Consider the following 15,015-nt stretch of genomic DNA (forward strand, 5'->3'; position numbering starts at 1 on the left):
GAAAGAAGAGGTAACCAAACCTGTGATATTGTATTGTGACAATACAAGTACTATAAACATATCCAAAAATCCAGTAATGCATGCAAAAACCAAGCACATTGCAATCAAGTATCATTATGTCAGAGAATTGGTAGAAGACAAACAAGTGAAGCTGGAGTACATTCACACAAAGGAACAAATTGCAGATATTTTCACCAAACCATTGCCCAAGGATGCTTATGAATATCTTAGAGGCAAGTTGGGGGTAATACCCCTAACTCAAGCAGTTTAAGGCAACAAGGAAGCTGCCTTGCATCAACAGAAATCAAACATTGGAACAGTAACAGGTTGATGCAAAGGATGACAGCAGGAACAAAAACTCCAAATCAGTCACAAGCATGGTGACAGAGGGAGAAAGACAAAGAAAAAGCCAAAGCTTATATTTTGCATGACAAAGATGCTTCATCTTTGGCATATATGTCAAAGAGGGAGAAATATGACGAAACTGATCTATGCAAAGAAAGAGGGGGATATATATGAAAGAGGGAGATATATGCGATCAGTAGTAAAGATGCAACAGCACAGAAAAGAAGCAGATAATATATACAATCAGTTTTGGTGGTAACTAAGTTGATCCATTGATCAGTTTGGTTTGCCATCAATGCCAAAGAGGGAGATTGTTAGAAATAATTGAATTGATAATAAGAGTTGTTGGAATTATAAAGAATGTTCTCAATCATTGTTTTGTCATTGATGTCAAACTTGCTACTTGCAGGATAGGAATGACAATTGCTTTAGTGATCCAAATACTATCAATTAGTTGGTTGACAAGGTGGTGGAAATCAATAAGATGTAACTAGAACACCTAGAGAAAGGTTGAAGTTATGATGTTGTAATGAAGTACTAGGATCAGCTAAGCCATTGATGAAAAAGTGTATTTGATAACATACTATAAGATACAGAAAAAAGGGCACACTGAAACATATTAAAGAGGTTAGGTGTTAGCTAAGTCTTTTACAAAGCTCAACTAAGAGAAGGTGCCGAGTATATCATATAAGCCAAGTGATCTTCATGTGCCGAGTATATCATATAAGCCGAGTGATCTTCAGGTGCCGAGTAAAGAGTAGGTGCCGAGTAACACAATTTTCTGTAGGTGCCGAGTAACACAGTTTTCTGTAGGTGCCGAGTAACACAGTTTTCTGTAAGTGCCGAGTAACACAGTTTTGTGTAGATGCCGAGTAACACTGAGATGCCGAGCATCAGTAAAACAAATAATGCCGAGTTCCTGCATTATTTCGAAGATCGAAGATTCGCTAGAACTAAGCCGACAAGGTTATTACTTAGAAGTTTGTAAATTAAATAGAAGATAAGAATGATGAGCTGGTGGCACAGAACACCATGTAAAACATTTTTGAGGATACAACTGGCGAAGTTTCTAGAAGAGAACAAGATATGGGGTAGATACATTGTATTTTACCTAATCCATATTGAAACCCTAAAAGTGAAGAGGGAGAATTGAGCGGCAAAGGCATATCAGATCTCTATATAAGGAGTCATTAGTTAATGAAAAAAAATGAGAGAGGGGTGGTCAAGCATGAAAGTGTAAAGTGCTGAAGAAGGTGGAAAAGAGGAAAGAGAGCATAGTTACTCTGTTTCAGTAAGAAGACCCCTGATATGGATGCATTAGTACAGTGAGTTAGAAGACTCAAGGAGACGAAGCTTGAATAGATGACAAGCAATCAGAGCTGAAGAGATAAAAGCCAAGCATAAGGACTAAACTGAAAGTGTGATCTAAAATCTGCAAAGTATGTTGTAAGTTATATCAGATCAAAAGTTCATTGTTGTTACTTTCAAGCAATTGTAACAATTAGTTTAAATCCTATGGACTTAGGTTGGTTTGATAGCCATGAGATAAATCCTTTAACAGGGTGACATTCCCAGTGAATGTTCTAAAGTCCTTTAACCAGGCCCATTCCTAACAGTTTGGTGAAATCCTCTAACAAGGTCACATTTAACAGTGTGTTGTAAGCCTTTAACAGGGCAAGCCTTTAACAGGGCATCACTTCAGAAGAGTGAGAATCAAGTAGCACTTTATCTCAGTGCGTTGCATAAAGATCTCGAAACGCAAGAGTGGCACTTTATCTCAATTTGTTGCATAAAGATGCTTACAATGAATATCAACAATGATCAGAAAAAGCATAAGGTTGATACAATAGTGGCACTTTATCTTAGTGCGTTGATATAATGATGAAAAGGATCTCGAAACGCAAGAGTGGCACTTTATCTCAGTGCATTGCATAAAGATGCTTACAATGAATATCAACAATGATCAGAAAAAGCATAAGGTTGATACAATAGAAGGAGGAGCCCAAAATGAAGTATCTAAAGCAGCAAAATTGATCCTCGAACTTGAAACAAACAAGATATCCACTAGAATGCTAAAATGCAAAAGACTAAATTGGATGTGCCTAGAACAGAATCTGGAACAACAACTAGCATCACTAGAAAGAGCACAGAAAGAGCTTTCCAGCAATATAAAGAAGTCAAAAAATGAAGATTGGATGCTCAAGATACACCTCTCGGAGTGCAAAATAGAACATCCGGCTTTGATTGTCAAAATAGGCAACCAAACTACATCAAAACCCAAAAACACCTATACCATCATCTTCGTCTCAGAACCAACTTTCAGGCGCATATTTTGGATCGAAAAAATACGTCTGTATGCTCAAGTTAAGGAAAAAAAAACCTCTAAGCCCTTTGAAATGCATGAAAAAATTATTTTTTTAAAATTAAAAAAAAGAATTTAAATTAAAAACACTGCACCACCCTCGCACCACCAGTAGAGTTGCGGCCAGGTGGTGGAGGAGCTGAGCTCGACCGGGGAGGTGCCAAGGAGGAGCGGGGTGGGGTGCAATTGACAGAGCAAAGAGTGGGTGGTGCGGGAGCTGCAGGCGAGCGATGACTGGTATGTAACGCCAAATTTCAAAAAGCTGACGCCAAAGCCAGGTTGTGTTGAAAAATAATTTTTCGACGTCGAAAAAGTTAAGCTAGCTAGAAAACTTTTTTTTGGGGCCAATTTTTGATTTTTTTATAAAAATATCAGCTTGTAACGTGTGCAGAGGCTGTATGACCCTGCAAGCAAAAAAAAAAAATTGCCTCTCGAACCAACGTTGTCCAAATTGGATAAATTTTATATCAAAATGGGGCTTTTGATGCCTTTTGAATCCATTCGTGAGGTCTGTTTGGCCTCAAACTGCTCCGAAAATTAGTGCCCCCCTATTTTCTCAGAAAAAGCCCAAAAAAAACCAGATCTAATCCGCCAAACCTTTGTTCTCTTTTTTCCTTGAAACATCGAACAAGCTACAACAGATATGACTCTAATACCATGTAGGATTTGAGCAAAAGTGCACAACAAATCCACGAAGCCCAAGAAAACCTGCATGCAAAAAACCTATCACAGAGAAGAAAAAGATAAGAAGAGGCAAGGGTTTGATCTGAAAAACTCAGGTGAAGAAAATATTATTCAATGGATCTTCATAATGAAAAATACAAAGAGATCAATCCTTATAAAAGGAGATTGAAACTCGAAAAGGGTAACCTAAAACCTAAAAAAGCTAGGTTGCATAATATAATTAATAAAATATTAATTATATGCACCTACAATATAGCTTAACAAACTAGAGTAATAGGCAACTTAATTAATTAAATAAAAGTGATTTAATTAATAAGTGCAAACAAATAATTACTCTAACATTTATCTCATATGGTAGTGGTCTCAACCATCTAACCCTTGGAATTGTTGCCCAAACATAAGTATAGTCAATATCTACTAGGAAAAAAATATCATTATAATGTGCTCTACTAGAGATACAAGAATTCTTGACCTCTGCTTCATAGATTTCTTGAAATCTTCAAAATAATGAGTCATAACTGAATCAAAATTCTCTCCTAATTGCTCAATGAATTCACCTATCTGTCAGGTAACAGACCGACTAGACTTCCATACTACCTTGCCAAATGTAGGAAATGTGTTTTGCACATAAAAAAATGTATAGACAAGGAGTAAACCAAACTTACATTAAGAACTCTTTGTCTTTCTAGTAGCTTTTAGGTTTTATAAAAGTTGTTGAAGCTACAACTCGGCTAGGTCATAAGAATGATCTTTCATTATGATCTTGTAGCCTAGGTCAATGGTAATGCATGACACACTGTTGAGTCGACTTGACTAGTAGAATTTGTGTGCTATCACTCTCACTGCGAATGCAATAATAGGGTCTTTAATTGTATTGATTGACATTCCCCTTTTATTCCATACGGCTCCATGATTTTTCTTAATTACTTCTATTGCATCACTCCTTAATATCTTCGACCTATCTAGGGTAGGATACCCCATCACTCTATGAATGATCCTCTTTGATATTTTGATAGGTCCATTCTCCAACCATATCTGTTTATCATATATTTGGTTCAATATGATCTTTTTCCATTGAGTTTTGAAAACTTGTGAAAAATCTAGGGCATGTGTTAACCCTTTTTGCTCTACAATCTTGTTTTCTACCTTCAAAACACTATTCTCACACAACTTTTGATAAGTCTCTCTGATTTCTAAATCACCAACTTCTCCAACCTTGCATGTATAACAACATCTAACCTCCTGAATCATTAAAACCTTGGATAGAATGGTTGATAATGCACTAGACTAATCTCCTTTGTATGCAATCTCTAGAATAGCACGAAATGGTGGTTTTTGAACATGATTATTGATTAATTGTACATTGGTAACCTCTTTACCTTCCTTCCTTACTCCCGCCAATGAACTTGTTGCCATAATTCACTTGCTAGGGTTTGCAAAATGCAAAACAATATAACTCAACACAAGTGAAATACCTTTCAATCGATGTAAAAATGTTAGCAGTTGAATTTGGTATGTAGTTGTTCAAATCTCTTGCTCAAATCATCTTCATGCTCTTTGATCTTTGGTAAATGCAAATGACTCAAAAAATTTAGTAAATAGCCTTCAAAACCTCACAATTAATGGTTAGTGCATATACAGTAGTAAGCTCAGTCGCTATAGGGTTTTCAATTCACTCAGCTATCATAGCTAGTTTGACAGTCTCTATAGTACCTGATTACTTGACACTTACTGTAATACTTCCAATACTCGGTAATGATTCAAAATAATAGAATATCTCTTTGTTCTAATCACTTCATTGCATCTTCATATATGTTGATAGATCCTTCTCATTAATTGAATGTTTGGAACTAATACAAAATATATCATTTTAGATGTCAGTTCCATGCATACCTTTGATTGCCTATTTGGGGGTGATGTGATCACTTGATCCATTGGATGAAATGACCTCATACTGACTTGATGTGTTGCAATCTTCTTTATTTTTCCATGTCTTGTTCATCTACATCTTTGTCTTTTCAACATCTACCTTTTCTTTGCCTTTGTTGAATTCATTGCTTGGTGCCGGTGACTGAGTTGGACGGTTTCTTCTTACACGATCAGTCTTAAGACAACTAAAGCATACAACCACATTCAACTATTTGTTGTAATTACCTATGAAATGTTTCCTAATGCAATTTATAGCAACATGACCATACTCACCACAATAATGACAACTATACCTTGTATTGTAATCCCAATCATAAGTATTCCCATGATGACGTACCTTGGTTCGCTTGTTTGATGTCCAGTTTTGTTTGGATTTGCATTCATATCCCTTGTGTCCATACTTTTGATAGTTGTAATAGTATCCTTCAAATCTCTGAGTGTTGATGGTCTTTGTCTTGCATTCATGTGCCTTATGTCCTTGCTTCTTGTAGTTGTGGCAATGTTCCTTGAATTTCTACTTAGGACTTTAATTTCTAGTGTTGCTCTCGTAGACATTTACTATGTGACCCAATTTTCCACAATGATGACAAGTGGGCTTATTGGTCTTTCCCTTGTAGTCCTTTTTTCATCACTTCTAGATGATTCTCCTCTCTAAGTAGTAGAATAACCCAATCCAACTGTGTCATTGTTTGACCTTGGTGCTTCCATCAATTTTTCAAAATACTTTATGGCTTCACTAGGCTTGTTAAGCTTTTCCTTTTCTATCTTCAATTCATTTTGCAGTAGGGCATTCTGTGTTTTCCAAGTTTTAATCTCAATGTCTTTCCTATTCGGTTCTTGATTTGCAATCATTAGCTGATTCATCATGTCAAATTGAATTCTTGATAACTTTTGCACATCTGATGACTTCTCCTCAAGTATATTAGCTAAGTCTTTTGTCTTCTTCAATCATGGCTCTATCTTCTTTAGCTTTCTTTTTCAGTTCAATTGTCTCACATAACAATACTGACTAAGTTTCTTATTCTTTTTTCAGATTCCCGTCTTCTTCATTTAGGGCACTATTCTTTTCCACTAGATTTGCAATAGTTGCATCAAATTCATTTGATTTTTTATCCTCAAATAATCTAGTAGTGTCTTCTTCTTGATATTAAGTGTCATTTTGTTGAATGGCCAATTCCTTTCTTTTCTTTAATGATTGTTGCAGTTTATCTCTTGCCTCCTTAAGTTGACATAGGGCAAGTTGTATTTCAATCTTCTGGTTCTCAATAGTCTTTCCCAATTTGTAGACTTCCATCTTCAAGATCTTACCTCCAAAGTTGTCAAACTTTCTTTTCTAGAGAACAAAGCTTTGATACCAATTGTTGGAATTAACAATGGGAAAGTAAGTTCCGAGAGTTCGTTGGTGGGGGGGGGCGGGGGGGTAAATCAACACTTAAAATTTTTACCTCATCACATCTAAAGCATGAAATAAATCAACTCATAACACATAAGATTTTGGTTACCCAAAAACCCTCCAAGGAGAAGGTAAATTGGGGTGGGGATGACACCCACAAATCTTCACTACTATAGTTTTAAAGTGTGGCCTATTATGGCTACCAAGTTGTGATCACAAGCTATGATCTACCTAGTGAAAGATCTGCCCTGTTAAAGGCTCACAAGACTATTAGGTCTCACCTTAATTAAAGGATTTAAAATCACAACTAAGCAAGCACTCTGTTAGGAGATTTACAAAACCTTGTTAAGACTACTATGTTAAGAGATTTACTTTGTATCACCTATTAGAATGATTCAATGCCTAATCTTTTGGTTAACACCTTGCTACTTGATGTCAAATTTCCTCTTTACTGGTTATGTATTGATCCTCCTGACTAGATCTATCTTCTCTATCATTTTACTGCTTGTCTTTATTTTTCTCAGACTAATCTTGCATTGTAGTTCCATAACTTAGCCATCATTTCCACATTGAAATGTTCTCTTCACATTCATAATGTTCTTCAGGGTTTACCACTTTTTGTAAGCATCATGGAGATGGGCTAGGTTATAATCAATGATTGTGGTTGATCCTTATTATCACCCAACTCTTCCTTTTATATGATTTGTTCCATGCAATGCACAAGGATTCATAATATTATTGGATCCTTATTTCTTAATATCAATAATTAATGTTCATTTTGGCCAAAAATGGTTCACATAGAAGTTTGTGCCATAAAAAACATCTACGTCAAAGACTAGTAACTTGGCATCAATAAACCCTGATGCCTAACCTTCACTGTGCTCTTTATACTGATACTCAACTTTTGAATGGCTCAGCCCACACTCTTTCTCAACACCTGATCACTCGGCACATACTGACTACTTGGCTCCTTCTGTATTCTTGGCACCCAAGTGACTTGGCACAACTAACTGCTCTACACATACTAGTGTTCGACACTAATTGTTATATTACTAAGCATGTATTTTTTGGAGACTTGCTCGACATACACTATGCACTCAACTTGCACTACTCTCTGCTAAATAATGACTAAGTGTTTTGTCACTACTTTGTCAAAACCATAATGAGATTAACACCACAGAGTCATCCTCAAGTTTCAAATTTTGATATGACTAGTGCCTTCCAAATTGGAGAAGAGAGTCAACTTTAACAATTACTAAATTAATCTTATGTCTCCAAGACAGGCGTGCCACCATCGACTAATGAGAAACCAAACTAAGAGATTTTAACAAAGCCTAAATAATTAAATTTTACTTCAAACTGAAGACCAATTACACAAAACATACATAATCATATGAGTTTTGTTTCCAATAGTTTGCCTCAATTTTGTTTTGCAAATAGTATAAATCTAAGAGAAATTTAAATTCAACAAAGTCAACGATTGTTTCCCTACCTTTCAGAAAAGAACACTATATATTTTATTGATCTAAAGATAAGGTACAATTGAGCTATAACAAGTTATAGTATTTAATTTTTGCTATGCATGCCTATATTTACAATGTTTGTATTTCTTTTCTATAACTATATTCATACCTATATACAAGGTCTTGGTATCCTTTCTTATAGAACACAAAAGGATGCAAAAAAAAAACTCTAGGCCTATTCATCCTAACTAACTAAAAACTAACTACAACTTGTTATTGATTAGAAAAAGAGATCTCAAAAGATATTATAATTCTCTCATCATATCAAGAAATTCTTCCAAGTGCTCGACCACCTCCTCATCCGACACTTTGACAAGAATATTCATAGCTTCCCCTTTTTCCTCTTCTATCAATATCTCATGGTAGTCACTCTAGTACTGGGCATATGTTGTCTACAAATCTCATATAGGTGCATACATGTTGTTTATGACATCAAAATGATCTTCTTCAGTTGGTGCCAACCTAGGTTGCATGACTAGGTGAGGTACTGCATTCTCATCACGTGATTGTACTAGTAAACCTATATCTTCTGCTCTACAAGACAAAGATAGAAAAATGCACAAGAATGTTTTTTTATAAAAGAACAAACTTACCAAATGTCCTTATATCTATGATGAAGGCATAACACATTTAATGACCATATTTCCTTTAAATCCTTGGCACAAGTCATCCTTGATTAATGTTATACTTGAGAGAAAATTGGATGAATTAAATAAATCCTTGACATAAACTCTTTTGTCAATTAATTAATGAAATAAATGTTCCTTTGTAATATCAAAATTATGGAATGTTAGAGAATCGTTGGTGTCAAAATTGTAAAATCAAAGATCAAAGATATCTTCCTTGTCAAATTTGTGAAATCAGAGCATAGCTAAAAGTCCATACTAGTACTTTGTAGGTCAAATTTCGGCCTAAATTTTTTACCAACTCAGGTAGAGAGCTGTTTATTACCTTTTTTTGTTTTTATGCCCAAGTTGGTCAAAATTTCTACCAACTTAGGTTCATAATAAAAAAAAAGAAAATTGTGATTCATTATTTCTTAGATTTTGTAGTGAAATTTCATTCAATATAGTTGATTAGTTTAGATCGCCAACCACTAAGACTCATCGTGATATTCAAATTGCAATAAGATCTCAATCATACATGTTGTTACCAAGAGTTTGGGCTATCACAATCACATATCGACTTAATATTGGGATTGGTTTAGAGTATATCACAACATTTACAACTTACAACATGGATGCATATCATTAGGAGACTAATCATAATCCTAACACTCTGCTTGTATCAATTGTAACAACATATTAATGAATTGTTGAACTCTGATTTATGCTCTCAATTTTGTGGTATCTTTGTGTTTTTGTGTTATTTAGTGCTTGGAACATTTTAGATAGAAGTAACTCTTAGATCTTCACATCGACTCCTATCCTTCTCTCATGTTTGTTCATAGGTACCTCATTAGGCCTTACAATTGAGACCCATCCATGCATCCATCATTAGGGTTTTGAAATATCCATATTGGTAGTTGCCCTAAAATTCTTTAAACAAATTTCTAATTTCTACCCTAGATTTCTACTTAGATTCCTAAATTTTGGTTATATTTTTTGCACATGGGAGGTATTTGATGGTTATTTTATTTTCTTGGGAGCTATTTCATGGTGATTTGTTTTTCTTTTTGCCCACACAAAGCCCCAACTTGAGATTTGGTGAAAATGTGTTTATTTGCTATTTTGTCGCATGTCGCGAGAGCTATTGGAGGTGAGGTTTCGAAGGGATCTCATATTGAATAATAGGCCCAGTTGGAGAGTTTATCATTTATCTACCTTGTAGTGAGGATCAAAGAAAAGTCAACTACCAAAGAATCAGAATTCATCATCGAGAGTGCAGGTGGAGGTATTTCTTTCACTTTCTTTTGTTCCTCAAATTTCCAAATTTTGTTTCTAGTAGTTTCTAGTATCACAATCTTGTCTTGCATAATCCTTTCTTCATTCTAATTATAGAATTTTTTGTGGAAAAAATGCTAACATGGCCGACCACAACAATGTTCTAGTATACGTTGACTAGTTGGGCAGTGATTAATTTATTTTAACAAATATTTTATGAGGTCTTGTGAAATTTTTTAATATCAATGTTTTGGATAGCAATCAATAATTATTAATTTTGATGATTCAAAATGAAATTTCATTGGTGTTGTGAACTATGTGAGTGTTTCTCTATTGAGCTGGTTTGAATAGACTGTGAGCCCCATAGGGCACTTATGAATGAAGTTTGTTATCTAAATATATGGTCAATGGTTTTGTGAATTGTGTAAGAGTTTCTGTATTGAAGTGGGTTGAATAGACTGTGAACCCCATAGGGCACTTGTGAAGGAAGTTTGTTATCTAAATATATGGTCAATGGTTTTGAGGTCTGTGAGATCGTTCATGAAAACTAGCCTAGCTCCATTCATTAATCTGGTCCATCTTATGACTACTAATTTACCCCTTAGACCAGCCCACAAAATGAATGAACCCCAACAAATAAGCTCCTATATATTTCAAACATATTAAACTCTTCAAAAGTGAAAATAGGTTAGTTTGTTAAGAACTAGTGAAAACAAATTGGAATAAGGAACTAAAAATACTAGAAAACAAGTCTTAAAATGACTGAACTGCAACTTAACTTACTAAATGTGAGAGTTGAAAATCATTGTAGAGACTTAACATTGTCCTACCCTTCTCTTGGTAACTTTAAATAGTATTGGTTCATAGGATAGAGTTGTTAAACTTTTGGTTTTCAATTATCTTATCTATATTAGGTGTTTCTTCCTTAAACATGGGGAAAGTAAAATTTCATTCAAACAATTTTTTAGAAAAGATGTGGAACTTCAATGCAAGTTTTATGGATTGAACTATATATATATAAAATGAGAAAATAATGATTACTAAATAGTGAGGTTCGTATCCACAATTTTATACTCATTATTTCCTCATTTTGATGATGAATATTAGATATAATTCAAAGCATAGATTAGAAATATATTTCATGATATGATTGATCTTCTGAGAAAATAGGAAAAAAACATTCTAATTGGAACCATAGTTTTAAAAAGATAAGAAAATGATCTATGCCTTATATTGAAAGAGTCTAAGTTATGCCTTGTCGATGCCCTAAAAAAATAGAATGACTTTTTGTTAGGATAAACCACGAACATAAATAAAAACTACATGCAAATATAACCAATAACAGAAAATAATAGATCACACAAAAATGAACACAAGGCACCAAGATTTAACGTGGTTCACCCAATCCCTGGGCTACGTCCACCAAACTGCAAGTCCAATATTATTACAATCTAGTGATTACAACCTGATTACAATCTGTAATCCCTTACAGCTCAATACTGCCGCAAGAAGCAATTTCGCATCACAACATCATGAAAATACCCAACCCTAAACCCTTTTATACAAGTATTAAACTGTTTTAGGGTTATAACATGTCGGCCATAAATTAGCACTTGTTAATAAGAGTCATAAGAAAACATACTCTTATCATACTGACTACAAATATACTTAATCACTATCCATGGTATCTTCTAGAAATGATGTCTCATTATATTAGTGAAAACAAGATGACACTTAATAAGGAAACTCTTTTTATTATAAATATCATATTGTAGAGGAAAATATACTTGCAAGAAAGAATTTTTCCTTGCAATCTTGTGTGTTCTAGCTATGCCTTTTTCTGAATGTGCCTACCTTGGTAATTGCTAGCTTCAAAGGGCTTCATAGTAAATCTAAATCATGGCTTCTTTATGATCTCACATGTTTTAATTTTATGGATCTCACTTATTTTTTGGAGATATTGTATGCATCTTAGGGATCTAGTTTGTGTTTATATCAGATGGCTTTTGTTAGTGTCATGGTTACAATTTGAATTCTGGATCAAAATCAATGAGAGCATCTTTTACACCCATTTTTGGCTCGACTCTCTAGTGTTCATTTTGTCATTAGATAATGATTGGATTAACACTCGTCTTCATATGATCATTGGGCTCTTTTGTAAATCATAATGTAATCAACATGTATATTACATTATGTAGGTTGGGTATTAGGCAATGATTTGGGGATTATTTTTGAATAGCTCCCCTCTTTTGGAGCTTTGATGTAAAGAGCTAACTATATTGGGTTCTAGATTTCACAAGCTTATTTTATGGGGGAGCCTAGAAGTATAGTTAACCAATAGATAACTCATTGCCTCTACATTAAGAGACTCCAATTCTATATTGTTTGTGGTCTTGCATTGACCTATCACCATCTTCTTGTCATCATGAACCTTTTTTGTAGCTTCATTCCTCTGATTGCATTCTATCTTATTCCAATATTACTTGCTAATAATAGAAAAAAAAATTTAGCCTCTCCAAGGGCCATGTCCCTATTCTCTACATATATTGAGGTCTTCTCTACCTCTTTCACTAATCCAATCTTCAAATGGCTTTTCCCTTTACTACTGTCATCAACATTTACAATCACAGTGTTGATTGTCTACTCCATGTTTCCTTCATGCTATAGGGAATTTACTGCCTCATCATGTTCTAACTCTCCTTGTGTGTCCTCTTCACCATTATTGTCCTTTATTTTAGATATTTGTTCTCCCCTTGGCTCCATTATTCAGTCTATCTCAATGACTATTCCTTTTCCATCTGCTTGATCCTCTGCCTTAATAGGTTCCTCAACATGTTTATCTTCTTTACTATCCATTTTATGTTTAGCTTTTTCCTCTGCATGTTGCTTTATTAATACCTCTAGTTTCCTTCTACTTTCTTCATTCAGCTCACAAAGATCATAAATCTCACTCAACTCATACATTGACAAAATATAATCTAATCTTTAGTTGACTCCATGTAATAGTTTAAGTACACTAAGATCTACTTATTCTTGTATTTAACTAAGAAATGTGTTCAAGAAATATAGGTAAATGTAATATTGCTAAGGATTATGAAGGCGAAAAATTAAGCTTAAAAAGGATAAGTCAATTTTGACCATTTAACAATTTTGCTTTAGGAATTAAGCTTTGGTATGTGAAGTTTAAGCTATTTGAATCATGACAGGGGAAATAAATATAATATTTCACGTTTTAAATTTAAGCAACCTACCAAGTCTTGATTCTTGCTCCATTTTTAATTCTAGTAAACATAATGTTATGAACATCAATTTTTTCCACTGTTGCTTCTTCCCCATCTTTTCCTAGGCTTCCAATGCAGAAAATAACAAAAAAAACACATTAAAATCATCCCTTAGACATGTAATATCTCATGATTAAGTACTTAAATACCTAATGCCATGGCCTGGTCTACATGTGATCTTTTGAATATCAACATTGGAGGATCCACATACAATGGAGATGCAACCATCCCTTACTTCACAATCAACAATAATCAAAATTAGCAAATTAGAATGAAGTATTGACCTTTCATAATTTATTAAGAACACTGTGACATAATCTTTTTATAATTAGCATAGTTTGGGCATCTTTTAAGTTAACGACCATATATTTAAGGCCTTGTTAAGACAGGTTTGGAATTGAATGGTAGGCCTTGTCAAGAGAGACCCAAAAAGCAACCAAGTATTCCTTATGCTATGAATATGGATAACTACAGTAGTAGAAATCCTAACCTTCCCTTGCAACCAGTTTGGTGGACATGAACTAGGTGATAACAAGGAGATTGTAGAGGTGGCATGTACTCGCTTTATAGCAAAGTTTCCCATTTTTGGAAAGGTTAGCATATTAGCTATATTTTGATTGCTTATTAGACATATTTACTAGATATTTTTAGGGGCAATGTTATTATAAAATAATTGAATTTTTTTTCAAGTTTCATTTAACTAGTAAACAAAGTTATCAAATTTTATCTTTTATGGTTGTATTGCACTTTGATGATGTAGGTTGAGGTCAATGGTAGTAATGAAACCCCTATTTACAAGTTCTTGAAATCAATCAAAGGTGGATTTTTTGGTGATAGCATAAGATGGAACTTCACTAAGTTTTTGGTTGATAATGATGAAAATGTAGTTGATAGATATGCACCCACAACACCTCTGTTGAATATTGAGGTACTTTAAAATCATATTTTGTTATTTTGTCAAAATTTTCTATGAAAATTGCACTTACAATCTTTTCAAACTAGTTTAATTTGTTTGATAACACATCTTATAGGAATAATTGATAATATATGTAATCTTATGTTTGCAGGAAGGTATCAAGAAATTGTTGGGTGTTGCCTAATGCATTGAGAAGCTATGTTATAGCTATTCTTCCTATTTACACTAAATTTAAGAAGTAATACTTTAATTGAGACATGGTTCTATTATGCCTATACAAGACAAAATGGACTAGTAGTTACCATTCAAAGTACATAGTGATATTTTGCAATAATTGGAGAGTGCTCATGACTCACTTTTTGAGTGTCAATATTTGATATGAGTGTCTGGTTTAGGTTTTTCATGGTTTAGGTTTAGCATTTACATAATGCAAATTAATTTATTCATGGATACAGATAAGCTAGTCATGGCTATAGATTCTCATGGTATTGTTTAATTAATGTATCTTTTCTCATTATATAATTAGAAGAAAGAAAACCTAAGTTATTTTTCTTGCTTAAATGCCCAATGAATCTTTTTTATAATAATTTTGATTCCACTATAGTCTATTGTTGTATTTTATTTTGTATATTCTACATAAAAAGTCTTATACCATTAGTTCTTTTATCCAACTTACCAAGCATGATCACTTCATAATTA

At 33.9% G+C, this 15,015-nt stretch overlaps 1 protein-coding gene across 1 annotated transcript; it reads left to right on the forward strand.

Moving 5' to 3' along the window:
* The first annotated feature begins 2,937 nt into the window (after positions 1-2,937).
* On the forward strand, positions 2,938-14,500 carry LOC149568727 (putative phospholipid hydroperoxide glutathione peroxidase). The gene is made up of 4 exons (XM_089816767.1): positions 2,938-2,944; positions 13,875-13,993; positions 14,161-14,328; positions 14,468-14,500. The coding sequence occupies exons 1-4, from the start codon at positions 2,938-2,940 to the stop codon at positions 14,498-14,500; spliced, it is 327 nt and encodes a 108-aa protein (XP_089672893.1).
* The last annotated feature ends 515 nt before the right edge of the window (positions 14,501-15,015 follow it).

Source organism: Cupressus sempervirens, chromosome 3, assembly GCF_028749045.1.
Source record: "Cupressus sempervirens isolate cs-2001-9-10 chromosome 3, ASM2874904v1, whole genome shotgun sequence".
In the NCBI taxonomy this organism is placed as follows: domain Eukaryota; kingdom Viridiplantae; phylum Streptophyta; class Pinopsida; order Cupressales; family Cupressaceae; genus Cupressus; species Cupressus sempervirens.

What these genes read in the sequence shown, in the direction of transcription:
- LOC149568727 (XM_089816767.1), top strand. An exon ending in AGTTTCCCATTTTTGGAAAG is followed by an intron (nt 13,994 to 14,160) that starts GTTAGCATATTA and finishes TTGATGATGTAG; the next exon opens with GTTGAGGTCAATGGTAGTAA. An exon ending in CACCTCTGTTGAATATTGAG is followed by an intron (nt 14,329 to 14,467) that starts GTACTTTAAAAT and finishes TTATGTTTGCAG; the next exon opens with GAAGGTATCAAGAAATTGTT.